We start from the raw sequence: 13,535 nt of genomic DNA on the forward strand, positions 1-13,535 counted from the left end.
AGTGTGTGAGAGGGCAAGGAGAATGAGAAGTGAGTGCGCACACGCAGTACGCCAACATGTGGGAGTAAACAGCCTTCTGCTTGTATTCCCACCACTTGTATTCCTGCCCAAGGTAGGAACTGAGATGCACACAGAACTGAGAAAGATGAAGGGACCACATCAGCCAGGGTGTGACATCTATCATGGAAACGTGTCTATCACATACCCCCACAGTGGCATTAAGCTACGGAGTGAGAAGGTACAGGCAATTACTTTGTCATCCATATACAGGCTGAGGATCATGCAGAAGATTTGTCTCTGGGTAGATTTTGGAAGAGCACCAACCTGATGTGATACGTGGTGATACGTGGCTGTCAGCTCCATGTGAGCTTCATCACAACACAGAAGGTCTGATTTCTGGCACCAAGAGTTAGCAACTGTTTCTAGGCACAAGCTCCTGGTTTCCACTAGGGTCCTAATCACACATTTGCACTTAAGCTCCTCCGCATGGTCAGAGGCAACAGAGAGGATGTCACAGCTACTATTGAAATGGCTGAAGATTATGAGCTTCTTTGGCCGGATAACAGAGATGATCCTTGCGAACCCTGTTTCATCAATATTTGCTTTGTTTCCTCCTTTATTTTGGTTGGCTCTAATTTTTATCAGGTCTCTGTAATGTTTAACATCTCTAATTAAACAGAAGATGATGAAGCAGTATAAGTAACAGTGTGGGTCAGCTGAATGCAACGGGGCTTCTGATTTTGTAAGTACTACACACACTTTTTTTTTTTTTTAGAGAGTTGGAGATGATGCTTTTTGCAGTAAGTGGAATTTTAATATTAGGTTAATTTCATTTGTCTGTTTGTGATTTGGTTCTGTGCGGATGTTGCAATGAAATATTAACCAAGTAGATGTGCAAAGGACCAGTGGGACCTGCTGTTCTGGGGAATATGCTTAGACTGAAATCAAACTAAAAAACCCTTTGAAGTCATGGTGACTTATTAAGTACTTGTTAAAAGAGAATACTGATGTAATCACCTTTCAGATGGGAAACAGCCTTCACAGTGACTCAAAATTAGTATAATCCCACTAGTGACTGAACAACCAGGTCCAATTTAAAAACTCTTCTGGTGACTTAATTTATAAAGCAACAATTGAATTGCTAAGGCCAGGCTCTCTAATTAGGACTGGGGTGAGTGTAGGGGGTAGGTGGAAGGCCACTATTTAAATTTAATTGCCCCTTTTCCTCCCATAGACAAAGTAATATGTGGTCTGGAAGAGAATTATTTTCTGAATTTCTAATTTGCATAAAAATTACTTCCAGATTTAACAAAGCCTTTACAATTTCTTCAGCTTTGAAATATTAATAAAAATATTGGTGTCAGAAATTTTCTAATCTCAAAATGTTGAAATTAACGTGGTTTTCATCTCTGAGAGGAAAAGTACGTGAGGAAAACTTAATGACAATAGGCAGTGTTTTGCAGCTTTTGATTGAAGTAGTTCTTTTAGATTTCTGTAAAGAGTTATGATACTAGGAGAAGTTTTTAAACTGATCTCTTACAGCAGAAGTTAAAAACATGCTTAATATAAGTTTTCTGCAGGAAAAAAAACCCCAAACCATACTCTCTGCTTCAGAAATTCTTTAAAATTTAGGCTAAGCTCTGTACGGACACAGGAAGTGAAATTATTTCTTTCTTTCTCACTTAAGTGTCCAATATCTCAAATAGCTAGAGAAAAAAAGACTATGACATGTTTAACATCAAATACTTTTGAAACACCTTTCATACTATATTATTTCTTCTTTTTTCCACAGTATATAAGGGTTGTTTGGGTTTTGCCTTTTTTTTTTTTGGCTATGAAAAAGAGGCAGAGTTCTGCTTAAAAGCTATCTGCAAACACTTGAATCATATTCCCATCTAGGGCCATACTCCAGCTTTTGTTTTAAGGAAATTCAAGATGAGTGTTACCACTTGTTACTGTGGGTCACTGCAGTGGGCCCTGGCTGATGTCGGGCAGAATCAGTACACCCAGATCCTAGCAAATATGAGAACACACAGCTATCTATATGTTTGCTATGAAAAAAAGAAAGACCATCAATACAAAAATAAAACAACGGGTTAATCACCAGGAATCCTTGAACTTGGGCTGCCATCAGAAACTCTAAATCTTTAGATAGTATATACAGTCAGCTTTCACATCAAGGAATGAATGTAGGACCAAGAGAACTTTACCACAGACATGGGAAAATACATTCCTGAAAGAAAAGGGTATAAATAGGCTGTATTGGCTGAAAACCAGAAGAGGACTCATGACAGTAGAAAAGTTCTAGAAATGTTTTCACACTGAATATGTGAGGACAAAAAGCTTATTTTCATCGATAGCTTGTTACAGTTCTGAAGAGGGTTTATATGAGATGCTTTCCCAGAACTGCAGGGAACTGAATTCAGTAAACCAGAGCTTTGTTCCAGCTCGTGTAGAGAGCAGGTGGCTCATGTGAAGTATATCACGTCAGCTGTAGGAGAACAAGCATAATGAAGAAACTTGTAATCTCCATGGGAATTAATCTGTGTCCTTTGATGTCCAAATGGGATGAGTGCTTCTCTCTCCCTCTTTGACCCAGGGCCTTCCCACATCCCACGCAAGTTAACCCATGGTGAGGGGAACACCACCATTTACGGAGTTACAAACACTTGTTGCAGCTCCCCCGAAAGAAAGATTCCTTCATTCCAAACATGCACCTCATTATCTGATGTGAACCTGCTGCTTGTCACATGTCATTTTGCCCACTTCTCTGTGCACTGCTGTCATGGCACAGGATGCTCCAGGCTTTTGCTTTGAAGTTCATGTAGTTGAACTTCTTCCATCACTTATCAGTTTTGGCCAGCAACTGGCCATGTGAGTAAGTACATGAGTGAAGTAAACAGGGGTGTGAATTTAACAAGCACAGGTAGTCCATGATAGCTCTCTGTCCATGTGCTGCTGCCCTGAGGAAAGTGAGGGAATTTACTCAGTCCCAGTGAGTAGTGAGATGCCTCACATTTCCTTACATATATCAAATTACTTTTGGGCAGGTGCTGTGGAGTATTTGACGTCTTTGAAACCCACACCCTGTCTTACCTTGTAATAACTTGTATGTTTAGATGTACCCTATAGGAGACAGTGTTTTGGGAAGATAGTGTCATTGTTAACAAAGATTATTATGGACTGTAGCTTTATATTTTCATTGCCAATGTAAAAAAGTACTGCTTTTTCAGAGCAGTTACCATGAAGTATTATGAATTTCTTATGCCTGATATTTTAATCTATAACTTATTAGAATTTGTTAAATAAATTTGACATTGTGCCCATGAGAAATTTAAGCCTGCTATGTATGTAGATATTTAAAGTTGAACTATGCAACATTTATGCTAACAAACTATTCATTATTTCTTACTACCAAGCACATCATTACCATCTGCTCATTTAATGACTGTTTATTTTGGACAGAATAATTTGAAAAGAAGATGAAGTGTCTCCTGTGCCTGTGTTTACTCCTAGCTGTTCTTTGTGCTGTAACCCATTGCTGCCCTGAAGACATTTGCCATGAAGTCAACAATACTAATCTGCAGGATGGAAGAGAAAATTTATTAACATATAGCTGTGACAAGAAAGGCTCTAACTATGCAGATTTTGTATTTAGGTTTTACAAGCAGGTTTCATCAAAAGAAGCTGATAAAAATGTGTTCTTTTCTCCTGTGAGCATCTCCACTGCCTTTGCCATGCTGGCTGCTGGTGCTAAATCAACCACGCTCTCTCAGATTTTTGAAGGACTGGGCTTTGACAACCTGACTGAGACTCACATAAATGATGTACATGAAAGTTTTCACAAACTTCTGTCAGTACTGAACTGTGCTGATGTTAATATCACATTAAATATAGGGAATGCCCTTTTTACAGCTACTGGATATGAACCACAGGAATCATTTTTAAAAAATACCAAAGAATTCTATGATGCAGATTTTTTCTCCAGTGATTTTCATAAACCAGAAGAAGCTACAAAGCAAATCAATAAATATGTAGAGGAAAAAACCAAGGGGAAAATTCCTGAATTAGTTGGTCATCTTGATCCAAGTACTGTACTGGTTCTTGTTAACTATATTTACTTTAAAGGTAAGATACTTAACATAATATTTCAATAGATAGTTTTGATACAAAATAAAAATTTTAGGAAACTTCTGACAATTTATTACCAGAGTGACAATTTATGAAAGAGCTTAACTGTGCAGGACCGTTCAAGTAAAGATTAGATCTGGCCAAAAGCAGAGTATCTGATTGTTGAGAAATACGGATTTCTTGGTTTTGACTCAATTTGCTGGAAAGCTGCGGACAGAAAAGTTCCACCCTAATGGATGCCTCATAGACAAGGATCCACATAGTCTCACAGGTTGAGGCCATAATGACTAAAGATGTGTCCAAGATCTCTATACTGACTGTACATGTCAGACTTGGTGGACTGACGTCCTTGCACAGGGTCCCCAGTTTTATGGTAGATCTACTAGGTGCCCTGTGTGAAAATCTGGGACATAGCATCTTGAGGGCCTGTGCTTCTGGAGCCTTGCTCAAATGTTAGGACTCTCTAATTGCAGATGAATTCTACACCAGGCTGAGTGCAATCAGCTTGCATAGGGTACAGCTTAACAGAAAAGGCATAAGAAGGTCCTGTGATTGAATGCTTAAGTGATTGCTTTTAAATGGCATGAAAGGCATTACACAGGCTTACAGTCGAAGAAGGACTCTCAACTGGTCATCAGCCTTTGGTTGTTCTTCAGCAAGACATGACGTGTGCACACAAAATATGATGAGTTTACAGCACAGCTTGAATGCTTTATTGTGCATTATGGAGGAGGTTGAAGTGATTTAGTGAGCCTCTTCTCCCATCAATATGCCTCCAGAGTCCTACATTAAAGCTGATCTAATTTAGATGAGCCATTCTTCATGATCTTCACATTTGAGTGCAACAACATCTCTTTTTCCCCATTAGCTGCCTGGGAAAAGTCTTTCGATCCTTTGCGTACATATGAGGATGATTTTTTTGTGAACCCAAATGCATCTGTTAGAGTCAACATGATGCAGCATGATGGTATCTCAAATGTTTACTATGACCAGGATCTCTCCTGTGTGGTGGTAGAGCTGCCTTACCAGGGCACTGCACGAGCATTGCTTATTCTGCCTGATGATGGAAAGATGAAGCAAGTGGAAGATGCTCTCTCCAAGGAAACGGTTTGTAAATGGGATAGCAAACTTGTGACCAGGTAACTTTAAGTGTATGGATTGCTATATTTGAGCATTCATCACTCTTTTCAAGGGAAAACACCAATTTCAGATCACTTCCTACTGGACATAATGTCCTGATTTCATAAAGGGAAGTTTAAAGCAATTCCACAAATGAGTCAGAGCAGAGCACAATCACTAAGAAACTGCAGGTTCTGTGACCTGATAGAAGGGATCACAGCATTGGAACAACTTGCTTGGCTACTTCTTGACTCCTTACCTCTTCTTTCATGGTGTTAATGTGATTCATTTCCTTCACCATGTCTTAGATTTTATCCTCCTTTTCCCTTACTTTAGGCTTTCCACTGTCCAGCAGACCACCGTCTACTTACTCTCTAACCCTTTAGCCAAAAAACTCTACTAGCTGCGCATGTGGCACTGGGATGAAAGAGCAAAAATGAACAAATTTGTTTCTTTTCCCAAAGTCAAGTAGAGAATGTAAATACAAGAAGGTGGTGCGTCTCTCAGGATGCCAAAATTGCTCAAGGAATACAAAGACTACCATCAAACAAATATGCAATCAAAAGAATGCTTTCAAGTGTTGCTGAGTTGCATACTATCCGCCCTGAAGGCTGCAAGGGCTCACTGTTCTTTTGTTTTCTTTGATCAACAGGAGATTAAATCTGCAGTTACCAAAGTTTTCTATTAGTGGGTCTTACGATGTTAAAACCCTGTTTGAGCAAATGGGCATTACTGAAGTGTTCTCAGTTAATGCTGATCTGTCTGGAATTAGTGGCAACCACAATCTCCAACTTTCACAAGTAAGTAGACAGAGCTGGTGATGGGATGTTGGTTGGTTGTTTTGATCAGTTGTGTCTGGGATTTTTAAAGATTTTATTTCCCTCTTTATATTACTGAAGTTGTAAGTAAAACTCACAGTGACATGTAGGGGCTAGCTCAGTAATTGTGGTTTTTTTACAGAAATAATCTGCTGGCTCACTTTTGTACTACTTTAATGTTGTTATTAAAAAGCTGGATATTAAATACATAGAGAAATTGGAATTAGAAATTAGAAATTAGAACATTTTAAATACATTCTTTGTACTGGAATATAATAGGTTACATGATGTTGTGTCATTTGTAAACTACAAATGAGGAGTTCATTATGATATTTGTGTTGATTAATATCTCAATTTTTAATATTCCCAAAGTTTTCAGGAAATCACCAGTTTGCAGTAGCAGAATTTGACTGTCAGTTTGAGCTATGATTTAATGCTAAAGGTGCCAAATACTGCCCCATATTAGCATTTAAATAGCAGTTTTTAGTTAACCTTGAAATAAGAGAAAGTGTTGCTAGCGGAAGTCCAAACCATCTAAGAAAATAAACTAGCTTGTTCATGGGGTATTTTTATGCCACTCTACTAAGCCCTGGTGAGAATGCATTTCAGTGCGTCCATGCTAATTTTTGGCCCTCTTTGCTCAGTCCTGACATATGAAATACTCCTGTTTCAAACTGTTGGAGATTTATCATACAATAAAGTTTCATCCACTGGATTTATTACTCCTTTCTTCTCCTAAATGTTCCATAAGAAGATAATTTACTTTACTCCTGCTTCCTGTCCCATATATAAACCACAGTGTATTTTCCTATTCTGTGCAGGCAATTCACAAGGCCTTGCTGGAAGTTGATGAGGCTGGAGCTGAAGCTGCAGGAGCCACTGCCATAATCTTTACCAGAATTTCCTCTACTTCTCGTACCATCAAATTCAACAGGCCCTTCCTTATTTTGATCTCTGACAAACAAACTGGCACCACACTTTTCATGGGGAAAATTGTTGATCCTACTAAGAAGTAATAGCTGGGTTATTTGGCACACTGATATTGGGTATGGATTATAATGGCTACAGTGTTTGCAGTTTTGGGCTAGGTAGTGCTGCTAACTAGTCTCTGATTGATGGATATTCAGAAGTAAATGAGAAATTTTCTTACCAAATTAGTAAGAAATAAACATTGGAAAAAATCACCTTCAACTGATACTTTTAAAATGTAACGTTTTCCCCAGTTCAATAATTGTATTGGGTTTGCGTGACAAGGTTTTGGTAGTGGGGGCCTGTGGGGGGGCTATAGGGGTGACTTCACTAAGAAGCTGCCAGAAGCTTCCCCCATATCAGACAGAGCCACTGCCAGCTAGCTCCAAGATGGATCTGCTGCTGCTGAAGGCTGAGCCAATCAGGAATGATAGTAAAACCTCTGTGGTAACACATTTGAGAAGACAATAAAGTTATTTTGCAGAAGTAATTGAGGCCAAAGGAGTGCAGACTGAGAATAAATGATAGAAATCATCCTCCAGACACCAAGGTCAGTGAAGAACTGTGGGAGGAGGTGCTTCAGGTGCCAAAGCAAAGAGCCATCTGCAGGCTGTGGTGCAGACCATGGTGAGCAGGCTGTCACCATGCAGCCCACGGAGGTCCAGGGGAGAGCTGAGATCCACCTACAGCCCATGGAGGAGGCCCACTCAGGAGGAGGTGGATGTCCAAAAGAAGGTTGTGACCCCATGGGAAACCCACACTGGAGCAGACTCCTGGCAGGACCTGTAGACCCATGAAGAGATGAAGAGAGGAGCCCACTCTAGAGCAGGTTTGCTGCCTGGATTTGTGACCATGTGGGGGACCCGTGCTGGAGCAGCCTGTGCCTGAAGGACTGCAGCCTGTGGAAGGAACCCACAACGGAGCAGTTCATAAAAAACTGTAGTCCATGGGAAGGACTCACACTGGAGAAGTTTGTGGAGGACTGTCTCCTGTGTGAGGGACCCCATGCTGGAGCAGGGAAAAGACTCCTCTCCCTGAGGAGGGAGCAGCAGCAGAACCATGTGATGAACTGCCTTATTGCCCTTCTCCCTGAGCGGGGGCAAAGGTGTTTTTTAAATTTGCTTTACTTCTCATTATCCTGCTCTGGTTTTGATTGGTAATAAATTCAATTACTTTCTCCAAGTCAAATCTATTTTGCCTGTGACAGTAATCAGTTTGTGATCACTCCCTATCCTTATCTCGACTCATGAACCTTTCATTTTATTTTCTCTGCGTTTTTCAGTTGAGGAAAGGAGTGATGGAATGACTTTAGTGGGCATTTGTCATTCAACCAGAGTAAAACCACCACAACAATTCAACTTATTCATGCATATTCCAAATTTTCCATGGAAGATAACTTTTTCTTAAGTATGTTGTTATATTTAAAAATGAATTATCTCTGCTAAGGAGTTTTGTCCTGCTTTCAATTCTGGATTACTCACCAAAAGTTTTATCCCAATAGGTAACAACTCTTGTCATTCTACTATGTCTTCTCCAGTGTTCACCTGAGCTGGTCCCTACAGAGTCCTTTCGTCCTTACATCTCTCTTTGCTGCCTAGGCTGCTGTTTATCCTCAATCAGCCTGTTCTTTCTCACATGTTCCAGCTCTTTGCCTAGGACATCTTAAGAAATCATTGGCAAAAAAAGAAAGAGAATAATCCCTGAAACAATAGACTTATTCTGATGTAGCTCTTACTGCAAGTGCCTCTTTGCACTCCACAAGGTCGGCAAAAAACTTTAAGAGACAGTGACATTAGGCATAGCAGAAACAGTCAAATAATTTTCTGTGAAAAAATGTCATTCATGAATAATTGATCAGCTGTGGATGATCAATAAAATGTACAATGTAATTTAAGTATATCACTTAAGGAATTACTCCAGTCTACCATTCTATATATCTCTTATAAACAACAAAAACCTTCAGTCACTCTTACTATCATAGCAGATATCAGTAAAATATGTCTTAAAGCTGTTAAATGAGTGCATATGGAAATATCTCATATGGAAATTGTGATTCTTCACATTCTCTCTTTATGTGCCTATTTGGGTAAAACCTGCTTTCAAGAAATACCTAAACACTTTGTTGCTGTTGTGGGTCTGTAGATCACCCACTCTTATTGCAGTGGAACACTGGGGCTAAACTCTATAGCAAACTTTGAGGCACCATTGCACAGCTGCTGCCTCAAGGAGAGGCTAACTTTGACAGCTTCTAGCTCACTGCACTGCTCTCATGACACTGCATATTCATCCTGGATATATTTTTTGCAAGTGGAGTTGAGTCCTTGTCTCTAGGAAGATGAGGCTAATGAATGTACGCTGCTCATTTCTACAGTCTGTTTTGAGCACTGCAAAGGTAGTGCAAGTCCCAAATCAACAAACGAGCTCCCCACCCCTGACATCTCTCTGGCCCTCTGACCTGTTCTCCCAAATTTGGCCCACCTTACACAGAGGTGCTTTACAGGGGCCCACTGGTGTTTGTAGGATTGGGTTGGTGTATGGGGAGCTGTGCTTCTGACTCAGGGGGACTTGGAGATTGCTGCCTTGTGCGAGTCCCTTTGCTCCAAGTGGCAAGAGCTCAGTGGAAGCCCTGAGCTACTGCTCCTCATGAGGCAAGATGGCATCACTCAGGGGACTGGGAGAGACCGCGCCTCTGCGCAAAGCAGCGGCTTTTACAGAGTTAAGATCAATGAGAACTTGCCGTGGTGTGAGGCAGCCTGCTCTGCGGTGCCTACACAAACTCAACAGGAGCTGGTAGCAGTTCTCGTGAGATCCCATCCAGATAAATCTGTGCACCAGGACTGATTAGAAGGTAGGATGGTGAGATTTTTATCAGAGCCACGAGATTTTTATCAGAGTGCAGTGGCAGAAAAACAGGTTGTTGGCCTGTTGCTAAAGGGAAAGAAGTTAGGAAAAATCCCATAGTTGCTAGGACAGAGCAAAAGCTTTGGGAAATCACACACAGAGCAACTTCCTTTCCCATCTACCTCCCAAGCCTTTGGGTTTGAGGTGGCAGGACAACAGTTGCATTGGTAGTTTCCCTACTGGACTGTGAAAAATGGCTGCTACTAGCAGAAGTATAAAATGGGATAGATACCTCTGAATGCTGGGAGTTATCTGCCAAGCTGTGGGGCATCTCTACAATTTTCCTCCAGCTGAGCAACTTCATGTTCCAGACCAGCGGGTTGACCTGAATTGTGGCATGGACTGGGAGGAGGGAGAGGGGCCATCCTAAATCCTTCTGGAAGAAGAAGATGTGCAGGGGACAGGAAACTAATACATCTTGTGCCAAACATACACCAAAACAAAAAAAATACCTACAGTTCACAGTATGAAGGTCTATAGAGCCTGGGCACTGAACATACCTCGCTGATGTTACGCTCAGCACAGTTCTGATAATATTCTTTAGGAACTGGACAATTCTGGAAAGCTTTTGTAGGGAGATGGAGTATTTTTTTCCTAATTCCAAGAAAATCTGTCTTGGTCTACTTTGCATCATTTGTCCTTGCAGCTTTCTTTTGTTTTAATATGTGATAGGGAACCCTCTTCATTCTATTAGTGTTATTAAAGGTAGACAAAAAAAGAAGGATTATTGTCACACTATGACACGAAATAACTCACACAAGGATGTTAGATGCAAAAGAGGAAAGAAAATAACTAAAAGAGCAAACTTTATTTTCTGACTCTACTATATATAGAACACTAAAAGTGACAGTGGATTGGAGGGTGAAATTGCTACCTCTCCAAACACACTGATTAAACTAACAGTCTATCAATTCTCTCTACTTAAAAGAAGAATGTAAAACAATCATTGTTTATATGAACAGTGTGAGAAAATTCAGTAAAAATATGTAAACATCAGAAGGCATAAAATCTTTTAAAAGAACTTTAAAACTCTCAAAAAAACCAAAACAACAGATTCTGATAGACATAAATAACTAAAATTTTCATTTAGGGACTGTGTATTTAATCTGTGGTAAACATGTGTTTTGCAGTGCCTCTCATTCATCTGGAGATGTTTTTATTCCTCTACAATTCCCATTCATGCACTCTCTCAGCCTATGGGGCAGCTGGATCCAAACTATGGCCTGAAAGAAAACTAGACCTTCTTTAAAACTAAAGGTTGTAACCTTTATAACCTAATCCACCTGACTTCCTGCAGGGACAGGCAACAGAAAGGGATAATACAGCTTATAGTGAAGCACCTATCATAAACATCCAACATAAATGGCCTGCTGTGGGTCTGGGAACCATGATCTGATGCACTTACAGGAAGTTATGAGGAAAAGGACTTACCTAGAGTTTAACTCAGCTGAGAACCCCTGTAAGGGAAGATAGACCCACAGGGCTGGGTCCCTGGAAGGCAGCCTTGCTGTGCCCCAGCAGACCCGAGTGCCAAACTTCTCCTGGCAGCCTATGAGCCATGTGGGAGTCTGTAAGTTTGTTCTGTCTGACCTTGTTTATGGTCCAGTGGGACTCTGCTTTATGACAGGATATCTTCTGTCAGTAATGCTCTGTTTGCTTTGCCACATGGCAGAGTCCATGTAGAATGTTGTTACAAAATATGAAGCAGTGGAATTGCAGGGCCACTGCAGTGTGTGCTCCTTTCAGCAGTAAGGAGAGGCGCTGACAATGCCAAAAGGCACAGAGCATTTGGATAGTTACAGAAGCACCAGTTGCTCATATAAACTCCGCTGTTCAGATGATACCAGTACTTTGGACTTTCTTGTTCCCAGCTATGCAATTTGAGCTTCAGCCCTGGTATCTGGTATGCCTTGAATGAGCACATCCACCCTCTCCCCACAGTCATGTCATCTGCACAGCCTGTGATCACAGCTATTATTGGAAGGAAATGAGAATTTGGACAGGTTGTAAGCCCAACCCTATTCTAAATGTTTCAGTAGATTCAGTGCAACAAAAGCTGCAGGCATCTTCCTTGTACTCATACTACTTCCAAGCAGAAAATCACTGAGCTCTTAAAACCAGATTGTGATAGTTCCCAGGCAGGGTGGGTTTTGAATTGGGATTCTGAGAACCCAGCTACTCACCTTTGACATGAGTCTTGGTAGTTTGGAAGGTAGGAAAAAACCTTAAGCAGTGTTAATCCCTAATCCAGCATTCAAATAATGTCTCCAAAGCACAGAGGCACTAGAATTTCCAACCACAAAAAAAGACAAGAGAAACACAAACATTCTGAAATGTGCATTTCACTTGAAAACTCTAAACACTCACTGCAGTAGGAGTTAGAACAAGTGCAAATTATCAAGAGCAAAAAGGCATGAAGACCACTATGGGCTATGTATCTCTGAGTCCTGTAACACACCCTTCAAATCTTACCCATCCATGCTACACTGGGTACTGTACATCTGCCCTTACTTACATGGGATGGTTTTCATTAGATGTAAACACAGCATATATATGATATCATTCACTCCCTTTAAACTGTTAGCCATCAAAGGCTGATCTGGAAACGTCCTTCATTAAGTTCCCAGTCCCAGGTATAACAGTGAATCCATTTAAAATAATTTGGTAATTGTACTTTCCTCAGACTAACAATTTTAAAGAAAACTATAATTCATCCATTTGATGTAAATGCCCTTGATATGACCAACAGCCTGGTTACACAAACTCCACTGATGTTGCTGCAAATTACTGTGGTAGTTTCTTGCAAAAAAGAATTTCATTGATGAAAGTACATTTCAGTTCTAGTGCTGGAGATTAATTTATTACAAGTGAATAAACCTTAATTATATTGTCTTTATTTCTCTAATTTTTTGTTGCATTCAGTTTCTTTTCCATAAGCCATCTGGAAAAAAATTCTTATGATTTATTACTTTACTAAACAAGAATGTATTCTTTATCTTTGGAAAACTGTTAACAGCAATTTAATTCTCATATGGAAGGTCTGAAGAAGACTGTCTGACTTAAGCAAATATCTTATTAAGGAAAAGTTACTATATTTTTTACTATGTTTCATGTCGGAAAAACAGGCCACATGGAAGATGCTGTGATGAAGGAAGAAGTTTGAAATGAAAAATCAGTATAAAACAAGAACACAAAATCATTATGGCTGGAAAAGACCTCCAAGATTATTGAGTCTAACTTACGTGTTATAGTCACCGTAAAATGGTTGCAGCCAGGAAAGAACCTCATAGCAGGAGAAAACATCTGTGCACAAAGGAGATGAAAGATGTAATGGGTTCTAAAATGTGTATGAATGCTGTTAGGTTTGCTGCTTTTGCAGATGCAGATTTTATAGCCATCAAAAAAGCCATACCATTACTTATATATTCAAGGGATGGTTACTAGAATTTATTGTCTGTCCCTCTATCTTTCAAGTGAGAGCTGTGTCTCTTGGTAAATCTTACAAGTAAAATTTGAAGACATTTTGTGTCTCAGTGGCCCAGCCAAAGATTACCACCTCATGCCCATGCCTGTGATTGTGCTGTGTGTCACAGCCCT

General features: G+C 40.1%; 1 protein-coding gene across 1 annotated transcript; it reads left to right on the forward strand.

Moving 5' to 3' along the window:
• The first annotated feature begins 723 nt into the window (after nucleotides 1–723).
• LOC128790011 (serine protease inhibitor 2.1-like) lies at nucleotides 724–8,483 on the forward strand. The gene is made up of 5 exons (XM_053946424.1): nucleotides 724–742; nucleotides 3,466–4,128; nucleotides 5,000–5,270; nucleotides 5,903–6,050; nucleotides 6,890–8,483. Exons 2-5 carry the CDS (start codon nucleotides 3,483–3,485, stop codon nucleotides 7,082–7,084), a joined length of 1,260 nt encoding a protein of 419 aa, XP_053802399.1. The 5' UTR covers nucleotides 724–742; nucleotides 3,466–3,482; the 3' UTR covers nucleotides 7,085–8,483.
• The last annotated feature ends 5,052 nt before the right edge of the window (nucleotides 8,484–13,535 follow it).

The sequence above is a fragment of the Vidua chalybeata genome, chromosome 6 (genome assembly GCF_026979565.1).
Source record: "Vidua chalybeata isolate OUT-0048 chromosome 6, bVidCha1 merged haplotype, whole genome shotgun sequence".
Taxonomy (NCBI): Eukaryota; Metazoa; Chordata; class Aves; order Passeriformes; family Viduidae; genus Vidua; species Vidua chalybeata.